Genomic DNA, 26,270 nt, shown 5'->3' on the forward strand with positions numbered 1-26,270 from the left:
GAACATAGTGAAATATTTCTTTACTATTTACAACATGTACAAAAAGCACAGCAGTTGTGGTATTATTGCTTTCTGACAGGCTTCCATCGGTACTGAGCGGCTGCAGTCTTGGTCTCGTCCTTGACCTTCTCCTTCTTAGCCTCCTTGTCCTGAAACAAAAGAGAAATGAACATCTCAAAATATTAATTTACTTGAAAACATATTTACTTATCTTCAGACTAAAATTTCCCGCAGACTTCCTTTCTGTAACTGCAACAGAAAAAACTGTTTTGAGAGTTTGAGGCTGAATTCTCAACTGGAACACAGCATGAGGACACGTGGTGGTGACAGAGAAACAATATATTAATTGTTCTCAAACAGCATAGATCCAGACCTCAAACCACAAAAGAGTGCCTCCTGTCAAAGCTAAGGGAAGCAACTCAGGGAAATAGGGCATCTTAAACTATAGGACACCTTAAATACCCAAATATTCAATTACCATGTGCCAATTATTGAAATACAGAGAATAAAAAACTTTAGTCTTGTTCAACTCTTTACCATACAACAGCTATGTAATAAAACTTTTGTGAACAATGATAACTGCTATCAACAAGAAGTATTTTAAAGTCTACTGTCAGAAATAGAAAAACAAATGTTTTTAGGCTGTTACGTTGTATCCTGTTAATTTACACAACTGCAAATAGTGTATATGATAACTCACTTTGGCTTAACTGGGCTTTCAGTGGGATGTGTTAGAGGATAACTAGAAAGCATGTTTGCCTCTAAAATTGGGCAAACTTAGTAAAAATATGACAATAGGTCAGACTGTAGATGGCAATAAGGTCGCTCAGCCTTTTATAACGATGGACTGTTGACTCACCTGGCATGAAATGTATGTGCTGCTTACTGGTGCAAGGGGTCATGTCAAAGATATTTTGTGCTTTTTCATGTGTGTTGAAAATGTCTTATCTATTGATTAACATCCTACATGTCTTCTTTCATGAAGTTTACGTTAAGACATGTTAAAGAGTATGATACCTGATACCCTCAGAAAAGCATTGTATCAAATTTGTCAAAATACATAGGTGGCATGATCACCCGAAGACTGATACACGAGGATACTGTGATATATGTTAGGGCATGCCGTGTACCTCCCTTCTTTAATTCCTCTATGGGATTATCATATCCTAGCTGATATCACTATCCTCCAGCCTGACCCCAACCATCGTCTGCTTCACCTGTCCCAGTTTTGCTTTTGAGATGACCCCTCCTACCTGTTTCTTGTCATACTTATTGTGAGACTTGATAGTAGCTACATCCTTAACAGTTTCAGCATGAACACTATTATTTTTTCACAACAGCTATCGAGTATACAGAAGGTGAGTCTAATTTCAAATGGGCATTTAAAAAGTGTCCTTTGTAATATCATATCATTGCACACTACTTTGCACAAAGCCATGACGTGCTCCAAATATGTCACTTTGGACTTTGAAAAAATTTGCATTGTTCATTTTTTTAATCTCTCCTCAGTAAAATCCTTTTTCCAAGGGAAAGACCCTTTCCTGTCTCCCTCCCACTAGAACTGTAGGTATACTGAACAGATATTTCACACTTTCCCATATCAACTACAAAAACTATAGAGACAAGCATGAAAAAAAAAAAATTCTCATTTCTAACAGGACTTTAATGTTGTGTCTGACCAACTGACCATTAGATGTATCTTGGTCTCCATCTTGTCTGCAACAACACTCAGGTCCCTCTCTCTCTCTATCCTTTTGCCCAACTCACTGTAGCGCTTGTGTGTTGCCACGGCGATGTCCTGGAAGCAACAATATCAACACACTGATGGTGAACAAGATGCAAACTATAGTACATCTGTACTACACACATGGAAAAAGCATCATATACTCATGGAAACATATAAGGGAACAGATGAACGTACACATAAGGGAACAGATGAACGTACACATAAGGGAACAGATGAATGTACACATAAGGAAACAGATGAACATACACATAAGGGAACAGATGAACGTACACATAAGGGAACAGATGAACGTACACATAAGGGAACAGATGAACGTACACATAAGGAAACAGATGAACATACAGATAAGGGAACAGATGAACGTACACATAAGGGAACAGATGAACATACATATAAGGGAACAGATGAACGTACACATAAGGGAACAGATGAACGTACACATAAGGGAACAGATGAACGTACACATAAGGAAACACATGAACATACATATAAGGGAACAGATGAACGTACAAGTGTTCCTCTATTCTTTTCCTGGGCCTCATTTCACAAAGCTCTTGCCAAGCTTAACATTTCTTATAGTATATAGCAGTGTAGGAGATAAGGATGCTATATGAAAAGATACGAACTTTGTGAAACAGAAGCCCAGGTTTCTTCACAAGGTGTGAGTTATACTGTGAGTGAAATTCTGGAAATAAATAAAGGAACACTATTTTCATTATCCACCTGACGAAGGGGCAAGAATTAGCCTTGAAACGTCGTGTTAAAAGAAGAAGTTGTCATCCATAATAGTGTCTTGTAAAACACTATTTTCATATGTTCCCTTATTCATGTCTATGAGTTTATTTACCATAGCATCCATATGTTACCATCAATCATAGCAGAAGAGGTCTCCAAACCTCAATTTAACTTACTTTCTGGATATACTAACTCAAAAGGAATAATTAGGTTGTGAAAACAAAAAAACTAAAACTATCCATAGAGGCAAAAATGAAATAAAAAAATAATCAAAATTCTGTGGTGCTGCTCTGGTTGTATGACGTTAACAAGGTCAGACATTTCCAAGAGTCTGGAGAATTCTGTTTGTACAGTACTTAATGCTCACTAAACTGGCATCCCCTTTCTTGGCTCTCCTGATGATTGTCTGAACATGCATTAACAACACAGTGGATTACAATTAAGTAAGGTGGAGTGTAGTTAAGAATCTGAAGGTGAGGTAAATTGTTGATTGGTATGTGTCACTTGTATCATGATCGTATAAGATTGGCATCTTACAAATTGTCAAAAGGATCAAGTGTATCAAACAAAAATTTGAAGAAAACATCATTTTGAAAACAAAACATGTGAAATCAGTAAAATTTGTCAAAAATAACACCCTGATACTAGACTGGCTTTTGACTGCTCGCAGTAAAAACACGTCCATTTATGGTCCTATATTGAAAGAAAGAGCTATTCAGTTTGCTTCAGAATAAAATATCAGCAAATTATAGGCATCAGATGGTCGTCTGGCATTGCTCTTAAGATGAATTCAAATGTTATTTGTATTGATGAATACAGAAGATGATGACTATCAACTCGTTGTTCAGTCATATTGTACAGCACTCAGGATATTCTTCTCAGGTTGGAAAGGAAAAAGTTCACGCCCACTATACTGGCACCTATACATATACCTATGATCACCTAACGCACTCCTGGCACACCAAAGAAATGGGCACAGATCAGAAATCAGTAGAATATGCTCATGTCAAAAGCATTTATTAGCTTCTAAAGGGGAAATTGCTGAGGGATGGAATAAAATCAACCACTACTGCTCCAAACTTTGAATGAATTCCAGCACAGATGATAGTTTTCTGACATCCATCTACACGTTAATAACTTGCATGATTTAACCACACCATGAGTTCTGCGGGCATGTCAATTCCATGTCTCCTCCTAATTCTGTATGCATAACAGGCATAATAATGTGCATTGAGTCCAATACTGCCTCAGTGAGTGAGTGAGTGACTTTAGTATTACTACACTTTTAGAAATATTCCAGCAATATCAGCCTTGGGGACACCAGAAATGGGCTTCACACATTGTACCTATGTGGGAAATTGAACCCGGGTCTTTGGCATCATGAGCTAATGCTTGAACCTCTAGTTTAACCCACCGCCCCCATGTACTGACAGAATGATGTCCATGTTTCTTCAAGTGTCCAACAAGTCACTCAAATAATACTTTACAATCACATTTAGATCAAATCTCACTGTCCACTGACTAACTAATTTCAAATTTGGGTTTCTTAGTCAAGCACAAACTGCAGTACTTTTACAGGTCATTCCAATTTGGGATCTGAGGGCGACAATCTCTGTGAGTGGGCCAGTTCACACTTGTTAGTGGGGTACACAAAGTACATGAATTTTAATTTGATCATTAATTTCCATTTTATGAAAGCCACCGTGGCTGAGTTGGTAAGCCTGGTGTCTGGTGACTTTGTGTGTTGGTATTTGGTGCCTCACTTAAAGAACGTGGGTTTGAATCCTGGGGGAATTAAACACCAAAATATACTTGAAGTTTGTTCAGTAATTTGGAAAGTACAATCTGAAGATTTGTTACCACCCAAAAGTTTTCCAACCTACTGAATAGTTACAGGGATGAACATAGGGTACGTTTGTGCAGAATTTCCACATCAAAAATATGAATTGCCACTGACAGAATTTGGGTTGTATCTCATGGACACAATAACATTTGAAAATGCTGCATCCAAAAAATACAAGTGTGGCCTAAGTAAATAGAATGCAATACATATTCTTATTGTTTGCTGCAGTCAAGCAAAAGACGAGCAAGTGAACCAGTTTTAACCCACATGCAATAATATCCCTGACTGGTTGTTGTAATAAGTTCAGCCACTGAGAGTGTTTTTCTAGAAGTCTTGCACTTGGTAACTTTCAGCCAAAAGCCCAACAAAAAAAATATGAGCTTATCAAAACAGTTTATTAACATTCAAATTAAGTAAATACCATTTAGCTGAAAACTTCAAACACAAATCCAAGAGAGGCCCACCTAAACTTAATCTGGTGGGGCACATGGACCCTCCTACATAAACCTGAAGTGTGCTTCACACTATACATTAGGTCATCTCTTGTTTTTCCAGAATAACCGCATATGAGGTATTTGTTTTGTAGGGACAGGTTTTACTTTCTGCCAGAATGACCTCTTCCCAGGTTTCACTCTCTGCAGTTATCTTTTCCTAAATCTATATGAACATCAATATTCACATTATATACTCTTAACAAAAGCAGGGGAACCGTACTTTCAATGTACGATTGTCGAAATTGGGATATATATGGGACTGAATCAGTGTTGATATAATAATAATAGATGTTTTGAGAATGCATCACCACATGGATTTAATTCTTTTCATTCGAAGCAAAGCTGTTCATTCAGTTATCCCCCTTGTTAGGTAACTGGAGTATGACTTGGAAATTTCAGGTTTACAATTCTCAGCAGTGTTTGATTTGACCCTGAAAACCCTGACCATGCACAGATGCATGAACAGTATTAGAAAAAAAGGTCTACAGTGATTTATCAACCTGCCAGGAAATGTGAGGATTCATAATGACATACCAAGCATGTGGCTCTCACGTTGTACATGTGTTTTCCATGCTTGGTTTTTGCGTGTGGTGATATCGTGAAATGATGTTGTACACACAAGACGATAGCCTGTCCTACAGACCCTGAAGTATATATATCCAAGAAAGCCCATGCAAGTCTAGAAAATGTGGCAAGTCTAGATTTCCTTAGCTTCTGAAAATGAAGAAAGTCTCAGGGCTCCATTTCATTATATTATTTTTTCGCACTATGAACATTTTTTCAGTAAAATATGTTCATTTCAGAGAATAATCATTTGTGTAACAAGACGAATGTCATTGTAACGTTCCTCAGTGGGTTTTCTTTCTACCAGACTTAAAAGTTTAGGTTTCCCTACTATTTTTTAAGGGTATATATGAGTGTTTGAAATCAAGAAAAAGTATCATATAGATTAAGCTCAAAGTGCAAATGTTTTCCCTTGCAAGACTGAAACTGTAACTCTCAGATTTGTACACAGATGCTCTAACACGGCCAACTAACGGAATCGGGTTGAATTATATTTACTGTCATTCATAAAATTGATTTTATGTGTGCTTCAGTTTTTGTTATGTAGTTTCATTAAATGATCATCTGCATTGTGATTATCCATCATTGACGGTATATATGTTAAAGAAAACACTTCTCCTCGGTATTTGTAGACAATGCAGAACCATTGGGGTCCACAAATTTCCCTCTCACGCCTGTTCTACATTGTCTACCCAAACCTCAAAGGCATGTTTTCTCCAATAAATCAAGAACTGGGGCCCATACAAATTTTAACCAGGTGGCGCATTGGCACACCCCAAAAAACTCCAAGGTATATCCCTGTAGTTAGCACCCAATACTTTTACTGCTTTCTAACTAGTTCCCCTCCTGGCTTTTATTGGCTGCCGTGTAGTTACAGCCCTTCCCAGCCACCCCAGCAAAATCTACAGCCCTCTAGTTCCATACACCCCCTTCTTCCCTTACTTCTTACAGACAAATAACCATTTTAAAGTCACAGTGCCCACAGACTAGTCTCTCCCACCCTGTCTCCCCTCTCCTCTACAATCAAGAGCCTAGGCCGCATGATCTCTGTCACTATGGAGTCTTGAGAAGACACCAGTTCTGGCCAGAAATGCAAAGTTTGACCAGATGGCAGGGTAAAATGTGTTGCAGCCCTTGTTAAGTCCAACTTTAGTAGCGCAGCTGTCAGTATGATATATGCCTCCATAGATACATTAAAAATGGGAGGACGGAGAGAGATGTTGAGCCACGTTTAATGACATGACTACATGTGAAATAAACATGGCTTGTCAAAAACACACAAAAAATGCCCCCCAAACACAATTTCAAGTGTATCTACACCTCGCCAGTTTAATAGCCATGATGCAACAAAGCAAGGCAAATCTGCATAACAGGCTGTTCATTGTGACTCCGCTTGTAGCTGCCCATCACATGGCGTGGGCAATTTATCATGACTGACAAGCTACAGACGTGCAGAGGTGACAGACATCCACTGTACAAACACTGAAATTGGGAAACTAACATCCGAGCATGCTGATCATCAAAACATGCCTTGTAGATGTCGGGGAGAAATTAACGAGTCGCCATCGAGAGGAATCTTCAACCGACAACAAGAAGCGAGGGGAATCACTATGGGGCTTGGGAGGCTTGCGAAATCAATATCGAAATTGACGCTGCCGATCAGCTGACTGTTTTTGTCAACACAGTGCACTTGGGGGCTAATGGTCAAAATGAGCGTAATGAAAACCATCCAAATTCAATCAACGTCCAGTTAAATCAGACAAAGTCATCCCATCTGTGATACCACTGACTCACCTATGGGGTTGCCCCCCACCTCCGAGGGGACGTTGCATCACACCGACCCTCAGGGATCCCAATGAGAGGCCTTACAGTGTAAACAAAGGTCGATCAATTACCAAAACAGCACCCTCGCATAGTAGCGATCGCTAAACCATGGAGCAATGGATTACAAAGAGTAACACTACCATGCTTATCAAAGCCCCCTTGCTCTTTTCTCTTCTCCAATTTGGCGAGGAGCTCGTCAGAAATTGGATGAAAATGAAAAGCCCTTATTGCAATATGTTCGTAGCTCTGATTGAAGAAGATGTTGAGTTTTTTAGCAAAAATAACATGTTTTGACAAAATATTGGAACTCCCTCCAGAAAGTTTTATGAGAAAATATTTTCTCATTGCTAAGCAAACTCTTGCAAGGAGTCCAAAGAAAACTAGCCGACCATTTAATCAAAAAAAGAGCCTCTCGGGTTCATAGAAAAACAGCGTGGTTTTGACTAGCCATTCTACGAGTGAAATGCGACCCTGTACAGCCCCTGTTCAATGAAAGGGTGTTTGAAATGCGATACCCAGCATGTTCTTCACAACTCATGGATTACACCAGGGGAATTAACTAAATAAATACAAGTACGACATAAGTGAACCACTCTCCCTTCAATGGATAGGATGGGAGTGCTGACGAAGCATTCACCGATTTCATGTCCAAATTTTTAAAGCCTTTGTGGTCATTTGAAGAGATTGATTTCCAAAATGCAGGAAAGTGCTGAATTCTTCATGATTGACGATTTGCTACATTAGACTCAATGCATTAAACGTATTGAATTTTTGGAGCAAAATTGGTTATTTTAATCATGTTAACAGAAATTGTCCTTTTTTTCAAAACTGCGGAAGTTCCAGTTTATGAATGGGACATAATTATGATTACTTGTGGCGAGTAATCAAAGTGTTGGGAATAAACAAATCAGCATGTTTGCTGAGTGACTTTAGTATTTATTTAGAGGTAAAATATTTGTAAACAGAATAACTCCAATTTATGGAGACATTTAGTGGCTAGTCATTATCTTGATTATCATGTTTATTATGATATTATCGGGAAAGCATAATAATAATAGTAATACTAAGCATCATGATATCCTGTAGTCATATATATCCATCCATGTCATTGTCAAGACAATGTCCAGAGGAGTGCAAAAACAGTGACAATTTAAGAAATGTACTAACATGGAGTGAGTGATGTCCCATTGGCAACTGATCACGAACTTGCTGCGACAGTTTTCATCTTCCAAAAAAGATATTTAGTTATGTTACTTTCTATTTTCTGTTGTTTTCTTTGTAAAGTGTTTTTGTGAAATGACTCTCAATAAAGATTTTAGATTTTCAGTAGAAATAATAATATTCAAAGGCATGTCAAATACAATTCAGAAATGAATATATTCTGCTGAAAATACTCTCATATTTCCGTGTAGATTCAACTGTTAAAGGAAAGCTCTATACTGTACAATGACTTTACATTCAGTTCAAGCTCCAATGAACTGAACAGGTTGCACACACAGAATTTTACACAAATAGTATGCAAACATCCAGAAAAAATATCAACAGTGCATGAACAAATGGTTCCAGACTGAAAAAGAAATATGCAAATTACAGAAACAAGCATATCACTTGAATATGCAGATACCAGACGCATAACTAATCTTTGTTTACTTCCAAACAGACTGGAACCTAATGTCACAAAAACATGTTTGAAAATATTTATTTTCCCAAATGCAGGATTTAGAAATTCTATGGGAGTGAAAAGTATCTTTTTAACAAAAACAATGTACAATAGCTGAAAAATGCATAGTTGAGCTGTTATGGCTACAGACATTCAGCAGAGCAAACCAGTCTGTGACAGAAGGGAGCACCTGGTGCTAGGGCAGCCTGAAATGACAGAGTAACACCATCTTTCATGCTTTCCATGCAATAACAATCAAACCAGATGAATGTGCAAAATGAAATAAATAAACAATGACAAATAACTTGTTTGCAATACTGCAAAAGAATGATATCAATAACAGATGATGCCTTCGACGACTCAACACCACAACACCACGACCAAGATATTCCTTTCTCCACACATGCCTACTGCCACTATTAAAGTCAGACTGAGATGCTCCTTTCTCCACACATGCCTACTGTTACCATCATCAGACTTAGATGCTCCTTGTCTACACATGCCTACTGTCACCATCATCAGACTTAGATGCTCCTTTCTCTACACATGCCTACTGCCACTATCATCAGACTGAGATGCTCCTTGCTCTACACATGCCTACTGCCACTATCATCAGACTAAGACACACCTTGTTCCACACATGCCTACTGCCACAATCAAAGTCAGACTGAGATGCTCCTTTCTCCACACATGCCTACTATCACCATCATCAGACTTAGATGCTCCTTGTCTACACATGCCTACTGCCAAGATATTCCTTTCTCCACACATGCCTACTGCCACTATCATCAGACTGAGATGCTCCTTGCTCTACACATGCCTACTGCCACTATCATCAGACTGAGATGCTCCTTGCTCAACACATGCCTAATGTCACTATCATCAGACTGAGATACTCCTTCCTCTACACATGCCTACTGCCACTATCATCAGACTTAGATGCTCCTTGTCTACACATGCCTACTGCCACCATCATCAGACTTAGATGCTCCTTGCTCTACACATGCCTACTGCCACTATCATCAGACTGACATGCTCCTTGCTGTACACATGCCTAATGTCACTATCATCAGACTGAGATACTCCTTGCTCTACACATGCCTACTGCCACTATCATCAGACTTAGATGCTCCCTGTCTACACATGCCTACTGCCACCATCATCAGACTTAGATGCTCCTTGCTCTACACATGCCTAATGTCACTATCATCAGACTGAGATGCTCCTTGTCTACACATGCCTACTGCCACTATCATCAGACTGACATGCTCCTTGCTGTACACATGCCTACTGACACTATCATCAGACTAAGACACACCTTTCTCCACACATGCCTACTGCAACAATTAAAGTCAGACTGAGATGCTCCTTTCTTCACACATGCCTACTGTCACCATCATCAGACTTAGATGCTCCTTGTCTACACATGCCTACTGCCAAGATATTCCTTTCTCCACACATGCCTACTGCCACTATCATCAGACTGAGATGCTCCTTGCTCTACACATGCCTACTGCCACTATCATCAGACTTAGATGCTCCTTGTCTACACATGCCTACTGCCACCATCATCAGACTTAGATGCTCCTTGCTCTACACATGCCTACTGCCACTATCATCAGACTTAGATGCTCCTTGCTCTACACATGCCTAATGTCACTATCATCAGACTGAGATGCTCCTTGTCTACACATTCCTACTGCCACGATCATCAGACTTAGATGCTCCTTGCTCTACACATGCCTACTGCCACTATCATCAGACACTATCATCAGACTTAGATACTCCTTGCTCTACACATGCCTACTGCCACCATCATCAGACTTAGATGCTCCTTGCTCTACACATGCCTAATGTCACTATCATCAGACTGAGATACTCCTTGCTCTACACATGCCTACTGCCACTATCATCAGACTGAGATGCCCCTTGCTCTACACATGCCTACTGCCACCATCATCAGACTTAGATGCTCCTTGTCTACACATGCCTACTGCCACTATCATCAGACTGAGATGCCCCTTGCTCTACACATGCCTACTGCCACCATCATCAGACTTAGATGCTCCTTGTCTACACATGCCTACTGCCACGATCATCAGACTTAGATGCTAATTGCTCTACACATGCCTAATGCCACTATCATCAGACATTATCATCAGACTGAGATACTCCTTGCTCTACACATGTCTTCTGCCACTATCATCAGACAGACATGCTCCTTTCTCCACACGTGCCTACTGCCACTATCATCAGACTTAGATGCTCCTTTCTCCACACATGCCTACTGCCACTATCATCAGACTTACATGCTCCTTTCTCCACACATGCCTACTGCCACTATCATCAGACTGACATGCTCCTTTCTCCACACATGCCTACTGCCACTATCATCAGGCTGACATGCTCCTTTCTCCACACATGCCTACTGCCACTATCATCAGACTTACATGCTCCTTTCTCCACACATGCCTACTGCCACTATCATCAGACTGAGATGCTCCTTTCTCCACACATGCCTACTGCCACTATCATCAGACTGAGATGCTCCTTTCTCCACACATGCCTACTGCCACTATCATCAGACTTAGATGCTCCTTGTCTACACATGCCTACTGCCACCATCATCAGACTTAGATGCTCCTTGCTCTACACATGCCTACTGCCACTATCATCAGACTGACATGCTCCTTGCTGTACACATGCCTAATGTCACTATCATCAGACTGAGATACTCCTTGCTCTACACATGCCTACTGCCACCATCATCAGACTTAGATGCTCCTTGTCTACACATGCCTACTGCCACGATCATCAGACTTAGATGCTAATTGCTCTACACATGCCTAATGCCACTATCATCAGACATTATCATCAGACTGAGATACTCCTTGCTCTACACATGTCTTCTGCCACTATCATCAGACAGACATGCTCCTTTCTCCACACGTGCCTACTGCCACTATCATCAGACTTAGATGCTCCTTTCTCCACACATGCCTACTGCCACTATCATCAGACTTACATGCTCCTTTCTCCACACATGCCTACTGCCACTATCATCAGACTGACATGCTCCTTTCTCCACACATGCCTACTGCCACTATCATCAGGCTGACATGCTCCTTTCTCCACACATGCCTACTGCCACTATCATCAGACTTACATGCTCCTTTCTCCACACATGCCTACTGCCACTATCATCAGACTGAGATGCTCCTTTCTCCACACATGCCTACTGCCACTATCATCAGACTGAGATGCTCCTTTCTCCACACATGCCTACTGCCACTATCATCAGACTTAGATGCTCCTTGCTCTACACATGCTTACAGCTACTATCATCAGACTGACATGCTCTTTGCTCTACACATGCCAACTGCCATTATCATCAGACTGAGACACACCTTGCTCTACACATGTCTACTGCCATTATCATCAGACTGAGACACACCTTGCTCTACACATGTCTACTGCCACTATCATCAGACTGAGACGCTCCCTGCTCCACACATGCCTACTGCCACTATCATCAGACTAAGACACACCTTGTTCCACACATGCCTACTGCCGCTATCATCAGACTGAGACACACCTTGCTCTACACATGCCAACTGCCACTATCATCAGACTGAGACACTCCTTGAAATTAACTGTCATCAACTTTCAAAAATAAGCTTCCGAAGGAATCACTATGTATATAAAAAAAGATCAAACGAAAATGAGCGAGTGAGGGCGGGAGATCTTATGGTGCTTTGTGCAATACTGCAGAAACATCAGGATGGGGGGCACCAAAAATGGAATTCACACATTTTGGAATCAAACTCAGTTCTTCAGCATAACAAGTGGACACTTTGACCTTCAGGATACCCCACCACCCTGTGAAAATAAAATGTCATGTTTTCGGTTTCAGCCTTCTTGGAAATACAACAGGCTGAAAACAAAAAGCTCAAATGAAAACAGTATCGCTGTGGGATTTATCCTTGAATATCAAGAATGAACCTGACAGATTATGTCCACTAATCTTGTGAAAATTATCCATGATTTCACATGCACAATTCATTTAATGCATGTGACAAATTACATGAAGCGATTCACCAATCACTGAGACAGCAGAGGCTGGCCCTCTCTTCTGGTAAGCTGTGAGGCATCTGCCCTAACACATAACCTTTGATCTCCCACTCACCCCTGGGGGTACTTTGGGAGGGTTTATGCAGACGAGAGTGGTAATGAAATAAAAATTGCTAATTTCCCTCATATCTCCAAAATGGCCGATTATGAGGTCCATGCACTTCAGAACTAATTGTCCCAAACAGTATGATTGACTGCCATGGGTGTGTTATTATGAAATGTTATTGTATAAATGTCTCTTAACTCGTGAGGCAAACAAGCAGTGGACTACGATGCCTCTGGGGTCAGTTCAACATGAGAGTCTTAAAAATGTCACTGTGGGACTTGCCAATTTAATTTGTTGATTGTCAGATACTTTTGCACTAAGCATGCAGTGGCCCATGTACTTTCAACATATTCCTTTGGAAATGTGAAGATTAATGTTTTTCAAATGAAAAAAATCAGCATTAATTTACAAAAAGGAAGAAAACATTAAATTTTATTGAAAATGATTACACAAAAACAAAATAATCAGATACATGTAAGTAGAGAGGAGGTTTATGCATTTATGTGTCAGAATGAATACACAGGTTTTATTTCCAACACAGGTACAATGGGCTGGATTATTGCTGTGGCTGGCATTATACCTTACCCACTATGAAATGTAAAAGATCAATGTAACCAGATAATCTTTTAATTCTCTTTTCATCAAATGTTTTCTGACTCTTCCTTCAGTCAATACGCTGTCTGATATTGGATGTTAGACATAGGGGTGAAAATAAATGTTTTCACAGACAAAGACACGTAAAGATCCTGGGCCTAGATTTTCTAAGAGCTCTTAGTGTTAAGACAGTCGTAAGTGCCATACATTAACATTAACTTATGACAATCTTAGCGCTAAGAGGGCATTGAAAATCTTAGGCCCAGGGTAGAATTGACCTTCAGTAATTCATGCTTGTCATAAGAGACAACGAATGGGGCACGGTTGCTTGCTAACTTGGTTCACACATCATCATATCCTAATTGAGCAGATAGATGCTCATGTCGTAGATCACTGGATTGCCTGCTCCAGATTTGATTATTTACAGACCATTGTCATATAGCTGGAATATTGCTGAGTGTCGCATAAATCTAAACTCGCTCAAAGACATGACCATAAGTTTGACTTTTGCATAACATAAACATGTTTTGTCACTGCAAAAGGCTTTTGTGTAACTCTCAAAAAACAAACTAAACAGGTTGTGTCATGTGACAGTGCAGGTAGTGTCATGTTGCAGACCAGTTGTGACATGTAACAGTGCCGGTAGTGTCATGTTGCAGGCCAGTTGTGTCATGTGAAGGTGCAGGTAGTGTCATGTTGCAGGCCGGTAGTGTCATGTGACAGTGTAGGAAGTGTCATGTAGCAGGCTGGTTGTGTCATGTGACAGTGCAGGTTGTGTCATGTGACAGGAACAGTTATGGTAGTGTCATGTGACAGGTAGAGTTATGTCATGTGACTGGACCGGTTGTGCCATGTGACAGGACTGGTTATGTCATGTGACAGGACTGGTTATGTCACGTGACTGGGCTGGTTGTGACCAGTGGCAGGGCAGGTTATGTCATGTGACTGGGCTGGTTGTGCCACGTGACAGAATCAGTTAAGTCACGTGACTGGGCTGGTTGTGACCAGTGGCAGGGCAGGTTGTTATAGTGACGTGACAGCTAGGACCCACCTTCAGCATCTCTTCATCCATCATCTTACTCAGGTCCATCGACTCCAGCATGCTGCGAGTTGGACGGTTGTAAGCTCTGTTCACAAAGGCTGGGTGGGTGTCAAAATGTTTGGCAGGATCAAAGTTTTTGGCTACAAAAAGGAGAAATTTGTTAAACGATCAGAGTGAAGTGAAGGAGTTCTCATTTGTTTATCATTTGTTGATAACATTTCACATCATTAATGAATTGAACCTTCTACAGTAGCATCAGGTATACTACAGACAATTTGAATTCCAGGAACCATACACAGCCACAGGATCAATTTCTGGCTGTCTATTTCTGAAATCTCAAGATAGAAGTCTGTAACAAACAGCCCTTATATAAATGATGAATTATGAATATTATTTTGGCAACTGCTCACCTTCTTTCTTGCTGTCAACAAAGATGATGTGTTTGTTTTTGGGTTTGCTCTCGCCATCTATCAGCTGTAGTGATGATTTCAGCTTCTCAACTTTCTGTAAACCAACCGCAGAAAAAAATTACAAAATATATATCTCTAGTGCTACAAAGAACACTTGCAACAGGGCGTCGGGCTGACCAGCTGTAAATTTAGACTGTCTGTTACAAAAGTAGCCCGTCCTAGGTGGTCAAACAGGCCTTATTTCATACACTGCTATAACACACTCACAATTACAACACTCTTGGATTTTGGTCCTTGTAACATATACAACATAGCTGAAATGTATATAAGCAATTATGTTATACCAAAGTGAAAAACTGTCCTTGTTTATTGTAGTTTGCCATATATGATATAGGATATTTACATAGCACACATATCAACACACTAATGCATGCTCAAGGCACTGGTATTTTTCCTTTGACCATTGGATGCCAATCTCAACAGCACATCATATTTCTCCACTCCCTGAGGCGTATACAACTCTTGCTGCCACTTGGGGCACCGAGTTTATTGATTCTCTCTCATCCTTACAAGGTACCAATTCAAACCTGGGTGGACTGGGACACATAATCACAGTACTTTGTCCAGGTTCACTGCACGTTGCTGTACCGACAACTAGGTGTTTTCACATATTCATTTGGCCACCATCTGGTCATATACCGACGGATTCGCGGGTTCTTTCAAGTGCACAGGGTTGTGAACTTTATGCCAGGGGCTGTGACAACACTGAAAGAGTCTGCCCACAAAGCTGACTCCAAGGTTTTTACACCCGGCCACAGGTGGGCTCGATCCCGACATCTCAACCTCGCCAGATCACTAGCCTGGTAACTTAGCCAGCTCGCCCATCATGCCCCAATGTGTGGAACTGATGTTTTGGTACTTATTAGCAACCATCACATTATATTCATTAGCAGTTTTAGAAAATATGAAATTGTACACTCCACAGGTGCATTCATGCCAGTGAGTGAGTGAGTGAATGAGAGAGTTCGCGAGTTAGCGAGTAAGTGAGTGAGTTTTACGCCGCAATATTCCAGCTACTTGGCGGCAGTGCGTGAAAAACTGAGTCTGGACCAATCAATCCAGTGATCAAAAGCATGAGCATTGATCTGCGCAAATGGAAATGTCACATGAGTCAATTATACCCATGTTATACACATGCATACCTCGATACCTTACAAACAACAAATCCATAATTTACGAAAATCTGTCTTCACTTTGCTTTTAAGACTGCAGCTCAAACAGAACTGTTACTTGCCATTCACATCTAATAAAGACATCAAAAAACTTCTTAGTGGCTGCATCTTTTGGCCTCTGTCTCCATTGGAAGGACAAACATCAGTACGACTGTAACATCTGCTGTGAACATTGCATGGCTCTCTACATTTAAGATGAAGTCCAAATACGTTTTTACTGTCCAAAATATTCTGCACTTTGAATGGATATTTAAATTCAAATGGTTGACCTCTGTTTTGCCAAACAAACGTAAGTTCATCAAACTTATTTCTTCACAAAATCCACAAACAGTCAAACTTCTATCATTATATTTGAAGCAGGTATTTCAAGCACACCATTCTTAATTATTCGTTCTGTTTACTACATCAGATCCATGTGACAAAATAAAATGTTCTGATGTAATTGTACAAGTGGTCTGCAGTACTGAATACACGAGTCTGAGTCTGAGCTATTGTCTTCATGAGAACTGTCAAGAATTTCATCAAACCTGAGCTAATATTAAAGTTTTGAAGGGCATTTAGAAGTGGCAAGCACAAGAAAACCCAGATTTATGGATGTCAACCTCCTTATTGTGGAAAACATAACATCAGGTGATGACGGAACAAGCATATGCTCCGAAACCTTGTGTTTTCCACAAAAAAGAAGTTGACATCCATAAATCTTTCCTACGCTAACATTCTACGAGACACAATCTAGATTCTTCATGTGAGACTCCACACAGGCAATAAGTTTGAATAATGAATAGGACAATGTTTCATATATACATGAAAGTCATATGATCACTTCTATGCCACTAGCAGTAGATCACATCTGCTGGTTTCCCGATCAAAGCCAACTCTTTACAACAACTTTTCGAGTTTTGATGCCAAAGTATATCTATTTCATGTATTTTATCTAAATATTGTTGCACTAATATTCAACACAAATATTCAGTTGTGAATGAGAACATTCCTGTTGTCTTGTAAGTAGTTGTGAATGATCTACTGTTACTCGACTTATTGTCAAATGCTATTGCACCTGCATCACAACAACCTGTTGTGTATACAAACAAATACTGGTATAACAAACCAGTGGGTGATGGAATGAGCATCAAACAACACAAGTAACCATCAGCTGGTTCTTACAAAAAAGCAGAGTGAGTGATTAAGTGACTGAGTGAGACAAGTTTAACACTGCTTCAAATGATAGTCTAGTTATATCACAGTTCTCTAGGAGTTAGTATTGCATTCCTCTCATTAATACTAACTATCAGCCTTTAGGAAAGCTACCAGATAATTTACTCCTGAAACCTTACATATTATGATTACAAGATGAAATTAAGCAGTTCAAAACGAATTAATACCATGGTGCATTTAATGAACTCTTGTGCAGACCCATTAGATCTGTGTCCCTTGGAAGTTGGAACAATCCGTAGGGACATGCTATAATGCAACCTGTGATTGAGGCCAGTTCAGCAAACATCAATAACATCACATATGACAGTTTCAATGTACAGAGCTTTGGTAACATTCCATATGCGAGTGGCGTCTGTTTGGAGGCTGCTCGTCTCAAAGTTTCCACTATTGATTCCAGGCAAGTCATGAGGAATAATAGATCTTTTATTGTATCAATATTCTGAAGTGCCCCTGTAAACATATCTCAGACAAAAACATTGCTGAAAAAGTGTGACATTGTTCCTTTAATGTGGTGGGAAACACAAACTGATTACCACTTGCGTAGAACCAATGAGTCCATATTTAAAGCCAAAGTCATTGGTTTCTGGCATGCCCAAGGGACATAACTCTGCACAGTGAATTCTGATATTTCAGCAGACCAGACAATCTGTGTCAAGAGAGCAGGGACCTATTTTCCTGCCTAGCAACCCCATAGTGTTACGACAGGTGTACTTTGCTTACCTTTTTCTCTGTGAATCGTTTAAAGTTGACATATTTCAGATCCTGCGTCTCCATCAGTTTCAGCTGCTCCTCGGTGTTCATCGGCTCCGAACTCTCACGTCTCTGATGCACTCCATCCTAATGGGACAATTACAAAATGATATATATACAAAACTAGTTCACATGCATGAATGCATCTTACTGTCACCTACATGACATTTCCATCACTGATAGATTAGAACAGGAAAGAAATAGAAATACTTTAGTCTTATTTAATACCAGTTATTGTTGAAATAAATTGTTTTGGATGTCTTCATAGAGAGCAGTGGGGTAGCCAAGCGACCAAAGCATTTGTTCATGCCAAAGATCCAGATTTGATTCCTCACATCGGTAAAATTGTGAAGGCAAGTTCTGGTGTCCCCAGAATACAACCAAAACAAGGGTAAAACCTCACTGATGCCATGCTCAGTTCATTCCTTTTTGGAATTCATCATCTATTTTTACAAGTGAATTAATACAGATTTATTATCTTGAAATATGATAAATTTAAGAATATGGCAGCCTGTACTGTAAAAACCCATAATTGGCGGTTGGGCAGGGAGATATTTTGAACGTTGATAAAAGATAGTGTTATGTTTAAGCAGTTAGTGATGTGTTTCACAATCATTCATGAAGTATTTGAAAATCATTAAAATCTAAATATTTCAGATGTTTAAATACTTACCTTACCATAGGGCTTATGTATAATACCTCAAGCATCACTTAAAAGTGATCAGACAGTCGTTGATACGCCATTCTAGTGAATGGCTACCTCATGTATAGGAACAGAAGTGACAGGATCTCCCTATCCGCGCATGTGCGAACAATAAATAAAAACTTCACTTTTACTGAAAAGAAATAAGTCCAAAGAAGTCCAGAGTGGGGAGGAAAAAACTTCCATTGCTGGGTGGGCGTAATCTCCCTATGGCAAGGTAAGTATTTAAATATCTAAAATATTTAGATTTTCATAATTTTCTAACTTACCTTACCATAAGGCTTATGCATATGAATTCAACAGACAGGATGGTGGTGTCAGGCTTCTGAAGAAACCAAACATGTCTCAAGAAATCAAGACCGAGGAGACTAGCTGACGCTTGGAAAACTGGGTAACTGGAGTAATCCTCAGTAAAACCAAACTCCGAAAGAGATCAGCAGACAAAACAAAATTCACCAGATCATACGCTTCCTTAAAACCCATGGTCAGAAATATAATTAAAATTACCTAATGGGTGGAAGGTCGGGTGAGTTGTTGGGCCACCACCAACGGTCTGAAAGACTGGAAACCCTCCACATCTTTGAATGCTACATCACGAAGGTAGTGACTTGCAAACACAGTGGAGGACCACCAAAAACATTCCTCCATAACTGTTGGTGCAGAGCAGTTTCTGTGAAGAGCCATGGTGGATGCTAAGGCCTGAATCTCATGCGGGTTGCTGGCTGACGGATGTGGTAAGTGTCTTGCATCGAGGCCGCCAAAATGCTCGAACGTAACCATAGCGCCACAGTATTTCTAAACACCTCTCCTTTCACTGATGAAGAAAACAGGATGAAAAGTGTTTTACAGGTCTGTGTTCTCGATGCTGACCTGGAAATGTACACTTTCAATACCCACACTGGACAAAGAAGAAGCTCATCGGAGTCCTGAGGGACTAGAATGGATGACAGTGGAGGGATGGAGAATAATCTGTCTGGTTGTCCAGGGAGCTGGTTTTTGGCGACGAAATCCCACAATAGACCTAAATAAACCCGGCCATAATGAGCTTGTTCAAACTTTACATCCAGAGCATGAATCTCACTGACCCTTTCCGCAGTGGCCAATGACAACAAGAAAACCGTCTCCTTCGAAAGATTCTCGAATGAAGTCTTCTCCAAGGGTTCATAAGGGGGACCAGGGAGATGGTCTAAAACAACATTTAAACCTCAAGAAACTTCACCTTTTGATACTCCAACTGATATGCCTTCAACATGGCGAGGTGTACCAGCACCTTGGACACCTGCCAGTCCCACTTGACTGCTAGGACAGAATTAAGAGCCGATAAGTATGTCGCAATGGTACTGCCTCGAAGATGTTTGGACCTTCTCAGGTAGAGGAAAACTTTCGCAAGAAACTGAGGAGACACTGTTAAAGGATTTTGTTTTCTGAGTGTACAAAACTTCTCAAAGGATGTCCACTTATTATCATACAGAGATCTAGTAGATACCCGGTGCGCAAGAGCAGCAACCTTTGCCACCCCCATAGAGTAACCCTTTGCTCTCAAGGCTTTCTGCAGATGGTCCAAACGTGTAGACGAAACCTTGCCGGATCGGGATGCGGAAGATGACTGTGTGCATGACGTAGTAGATGCGGACAATCCGGTAGTGGTAACGGGTTTCTGTTGACGAGGTGGCGCAAGTCGGGGAACCAAAGTCTGGCCGACCAGGGCGCGACTAAAAGCAGATGAATCTGCCGGGTCTACTTGATCTTGGCTACCACCGCTGGTAGAAGAACTGGTGGAGTGAACACTTAAGCTTCCAGCCCCTCCCACGACAGGGACATGGAGTCAGGCCCGTGGATCCGGTACGGGAGACACTCACAAGGGAAGCTGACTCTTGAGACGTGTCGCGAACAGGTCGATGAGTGGCTGGTCGTGTTGTTGACACAGTAGACGAAAAGCTTCCGGGTGCAGCATCCACTCTGTCAGCTATGGTCTGCCTGGTCTGGAGAGGACATCTGCCAGTACATTCCTGCAACCTGGGATGTGGCGAACTTTGAACACGAATGTTGTCGTCGTTGAAGAGTAGATGGCACAGTAGGGAGCAACGCTGGCGATGGTGCTGGTTTTCAAAAGAGTTTGAACCTCAGGGTGAGAGAGAGCGTCCGGATGGGAGAGGTCGACTAAAGTGTCTGAGGAGCGCTGTGGTATAGGAGGTAGAGCAAGAGTCGATGGAGGTGGCGGAGTTGCCAATGGTGATGGGTGGTCATCCGGCATCCGACGACCGGGATCCCAGAGCCGAAGCATGGGAAGACATTTTTCCTTTCCTCTGAGTGAACTGTTCCCTTTCTGCCGACAGATAAGCCTTAAGTTCCTGAATTGGGAGAGATGAACAATGATGACATCGATCATCAACAGTACAATAAACACACGCACAATCCGGACACCAGGGTATGGATCCTTGACGGACTTCTGCACCTTGCAGAGTGCGCAAAACTGCCAGGTAACAAAGCTGCAACACGCAGAGAAACAAACAAATAACTTACTTGATAAACGCCATAAGGGAATTTAGAAAAAAAAACCTACAGCAGGAATGAAACTAACACTCCAGCAGAGAAAATAAGCACACCCTAGCAACGAGACAGCAGAGAGTAAACAACCAAAATGGCTGCCCCCACTGAAACACATAAAGCGTAAAAACCAAGCAACAAATGGATATATAAAGTAAAATTACGTACACAGAACACAAAGTGGTTAAGAAGATGTACTGGCATACAAGATTTACCAACATGTGCAAAGAATAAGGACAACCAAAATGGAGACTAAGACAAATGACCGCAAGTCGAAGAGCACAAGGTAGCCAGGTAAGTGAAGAAAAAATACTGTAATCTTCACCAAAAAACAAGGGAAAAGGCAGAAAAAACATACTTACCAGAACAAAACACAACTTCAATGCAAAGCAAGGAGCAAAATAGCATAATAAAAAAAACCCCCACATCTGACAGGTAAGACGCTTGAAGTAGAAGTGAAGGTGTTTGGATTGTTCGTGCATGCGCAGATAGGGAGATCCCGTCACTTCCATTCCTATAAATTGGCGTGCCTATACATGAGGTAGCCATTCTCTAGAATGGCATATCAACAACTGTCTGATCTCTTTTAAGCAATGCTTGAGGTAATATGCATAAGCCCTATGGTAAGGTAAGTTAAAAATATTAATGTTTGTTTCCTGTGTTAAGTTATATTGATGAAATGTGCTGCACATTTCCAAACATTATTACTATGGACAGTTTTTGTTCACACTAAACCAATTCACCCCAACAGCTCTAAGCCAGATTGGTAATACCTAATGAGCTGATGAGTAGTCACCAGAAACATTCAAAACATATCTCACCACTTTCTGAGTTTTCACCATGTTGAAGTAAAACTCATCTGGATTTCTGTCTTCTGCCTTGCGCTTCAGAGCTTTTAATGTCTTCTGTTTTCTCTGGAAATCACTGGAATAACACATGTGGAAATGTCACTAACTTGAAGATTTGTACTAGTAGCGATCAGTGATCATGGTCCTTTTCTGGTGTTTAATTTCAAAGAACAAAACACAATAGCCTACTCAATTGTTGCCACAAGGACATGATGAAGCAAAAAACAATCAGTTCTTATTGAAAACCTGTTTAACTCACATCCATTAACTGTGTCAAACATTGTTTCCTTGTCATTGCTATGGATATTGACTGATACGGATAATGTCTCAAATTATACAAATGTCTACTGTACCAATATATACATTTTTTAATGTGTCTAGTGGTCATGGATGGAAAAAGGGTTTATCAGTTTCAGTTTTGGATATGCATGGGCATGTATTGCCCAGTTCATTGTCATAATGGGTGATACAACTTTACTGTGTTTTACTGTTTATTTACCTGAATTTTGATATGACATATTTTATTACCCAATGAGCTTCTATATGTCACATAAACATGTCAAAATGATTACAGACCATCAGAAAGTCTACAGACACCCAGAATGAAATGATGCTTCAGTTGAAGATGTTGGAAATGTTTACACTGCCTACGTAAAAGAAGACAGTTCCCTAGAATTCCTTGGAATCGATACCTGGGACAGTTACTGGCGATATCCAGTCAGGTGAGATAACTGAAACAGCTCTTCTTGTAAGCACAAAAACATGGTCAGAAAACGGTGTGAAAAACAGGGGGATGCTTTTACGTGCATTTGTAACGTTGTCTCTGATTGCACAGAGAATACAAATGAACCAATGGAAAGAAGGATAACAATGCTAGACACACCTTTTTTCATAATTTGAGAAATGTGACGTCAAATGTTGACTTTGTGAAGGTAAAAACTTCAGAAGTGTAAAAAAACATATTTATGCAAAGCGCACATAAAAATTCTCATAGTTAGAAGAATTATACAGCTTCAAATAGCATTAGTAATTGTATTTTTTTAAAGAACGTGTTGATCTCGAAATAAAAATGGAAAGGAGGAAGTAACTTTCGCTTACGATGAAGCAACCATCCTGGTTCATTTAAATTGAGAGGCCCAGGAACCAGGATGCATACAGAGCCTGCCAGTGGAGATCGTATTTCAACTATTTGTCAACAAGCATGGATATATCATCCTTGGTGCGAAATAGGAGAGTGACAACATATTTCATACATGCGATATGATGTATCTTGAACTAATGAATGGATATAAGCCATTTATTACCGCCGATCAATCCTATTTTAACACAAATTTGGTGTAAATAAATAACATGCACACTGACACTGACTTGACGTACTTTTTTTATGAAATTGACATGGTTATCAAAAACGAAATACTACTAACAGTTAGTGACTTGAAATGTGATTGAGTTACTGTTTGTATACACAAGTTAGTAACATTTGACAGTTGAGCATGGCGACATTTTATGTTGTATTGTCTCCAATTTATGTTGTGTTGTTTCCATCATTTTCAGTTGCAGGAGCTGACCAAATGAAGAGAAGAAAGAGATAAAGCCAGGCTACTTATGTTTTGCAGAGTGACACAGATTGGTGGCTAGTGTTATATCAGATTTGCATGATTAACATGCATCTTGGCCTGTATTCTGTTGTCAGGATTTCTTTGAGGCATTTATACCTGCCATGTATTGATAACTTGTGATAGAGTTGAAAGAACAAGAAAGGAGCAAGAAGCCCTTACATTTTACTTGGTTGTTACTTATTTTGACAAACTTTTGTTAACATCAAACTTGCCTTGTATACAGTCATTGTCTTTTTCTAGTCATTACTACATTACTACATGTCATATGTTTATGATGGTGTTGAAACAGCCGAGTTGGGTAGTACTCCATCAGTTACAGATTTTACAGTTGTATGTGTTAGATATATTACTTTTGTTGCAACAAAGACAGGCTTGGGGCCAATAAACAAGTCTATCAATATTTTTCAGAAGTGCAGAAATATTTTGAAAAATTACCCTAGCAAATATATGGCCGGAAAGAAATGAGGTAACCTTTTGATGGAACAGGTGTTTGAATGCTAACAATTTTTTAAATAATGTTTTGTGTCAAAACAAAGTGTATTTTGACACATTATCCCTTGCCCTAGCTCCACATAAAATTTCATGTAAAATTTCACAGGTAGAACACTAGATATTCTTCTAAAGACATTTATATATGTTTGTATCACATGACCCTCAAAATTTAAGGTCGAACGTAAATTTTCATAAAAGCTGTAAAATATTCTTTTTTTCAAATTTTACTGTCACTCGTTTGGGATAGAAAGGCCTGTTGTACTATGACAATGTATATGTATGCTTATTTTAATGATTTTTACTCACCTTTAGACATTAATCATGAAAACTTAGTATAAAAAAGCAAAAAAGTGTAAAAATTATTGATATAGTGCTACTCTTACAGGGACAGATTTCCATATTGTATGTTGTAAATGTGTCACTACTATCACCAAAATGGATAGACAGGACACCATTACAGAAGTAGAATACTAAAACATAATTTTTGGTAGTGCAGAAATATTTTTAAAATGTTCCTAACACCCAAAAATGGCTGAAAAAAATCTAAGAACATTTTAATAAAATTCTTTTAAATGAAAATCAAAGTGTTTGGTTTTTATTGAAACTGCATTCTAGTAACACCAAATTTGGTTGAAAAATTCCCATAACAAATGACTGGTTATGCCTATATAGGCTATAATTAACTCGTTGTCATAGCAGTTTATTTCATTTTATACAATTACAATTAAAACACAGCGACATGTACTTACTCTGCTCTTTCTTTGTAATCCCTTTTCTTCTCTAACATTCCCAATTTTGCTCTGGATTCAGGCTGGAAAATGGAGGTTGAATACATCAGTTTTCATTCAACTGCTCAAGATTCATCTGACAAATACTTGAAGTGATGTGCAATTTATCAGGACAGTGTAGTGCATTATATAAAGTCAATCTACCTGTGATATCTATATAATGTATTACATGCACATGCAAACTTTGTAAACATTGACGTTTTCTATTTTCGTGGCAATCCTGCCATGTTATTTAATAAACACACGACATTTCTCGGTTTGGAAATACTTTACCTGACTTCTTTCTTTGTATGTCCGACGCATTGCTTTGTTTGCCTTCGTAAAAGACGCCATGGTTGTATTTTCAATCTGAACGGTGCTCTTAAATATATCAACACACAATATTTCACGTGTGAGAAAAAGAACGGAAGTTGACTATTTTTAGCCCTTTTCTCACGAGAGCTTCAACAGGGGACGTAACTGATGATTGGTGAAACTCCGTTCATTTTGTCTGCTTTAGTGAACACATGCTGTCAACACCTTGACAGAACTATACGAAGCAAAACACTGGTTTCAAGTTTCATGTGAAACATTTGTGTCTCTTTTACACCAAAACAAAACAAACAAACAAAAAACTACACACGTTGAAAAGCTCGTTTTCATAAACAACATCTGCATAAAACATTAAATGTTTTTAATAAAATAATGTGTATGCAATACCATGCATAGGTGTTTTGTGAATAATTTATAACGGACGGTCTATAAATATGGGCGGTGTCAGTGTTGAAAGATAGTGAAAAACTGGTAGACAGTTTATTCAGTGAAAAGGCCATAAGTCTATAATACGGGATACATGAGTCGCGCATGCAAAAGAAGTTAAGTTCATCTTAGCTTTTGCTATATGTTATAAACAATATGTGACAACCTTTATGCTATACACAAGTTGGAGAGGGACTGCGCAGCGATCTCCAAAACCCACTGCATTGTTTGTTGTTTGAGAAACCGTT

General features: G+C 39.7%; 1 protein-coding gene across 1 annotated transcript; it reads right to left on the bottom strand.

The window, feature by feature from the left end:
- On the bottom strand, positions 1 to 25,824 carry LOC137286698 (probable U3 small nucleolar RNA-associated protein 11). The gene is made up of 8 exons (XM_067818677.1): positions 25,558 to 25,824; positions 25,246 to 25,307; positions 22,359 to 22,461; positions 18,258 to 18,374; positions 15,091 to 15,184; positions 14,690 to 14,820; positions 1,688 to 1,798; positions 1 to 149 (listed from the first exon to the last, which is right to left on the bottom strand). The coding sequence occupies exons 1-8, from the start codon at positions 25,615 to 25,617 to the stop codon at positions 63 to 65; spliced, it is 765 nt and encodes a 254-aa protein (XP_067674778.1). The 5' UTR covers positions 25,618 to 25,824; the 3' UTR covers positions 1 to 62.
- Between the last annotated feature and the right edge of the window lie 446 nt (positions 25,825 to 26,270).

Source organism: Haliotis asinina, chromosome 6, assembly GCF_037392515.1.
Source record: "Haliotis asinina isolate JCU_RB_2024 chromosome 6, JCU_Hal_asi_v2, whole genome shotgun sequence".
Taxonomy (NCBI): Eukaryota; Metazoa; Mollusca; class Gastropoda; order Lepetellida; family Haliotidae; genus Haliotis; species Haliotis asinina.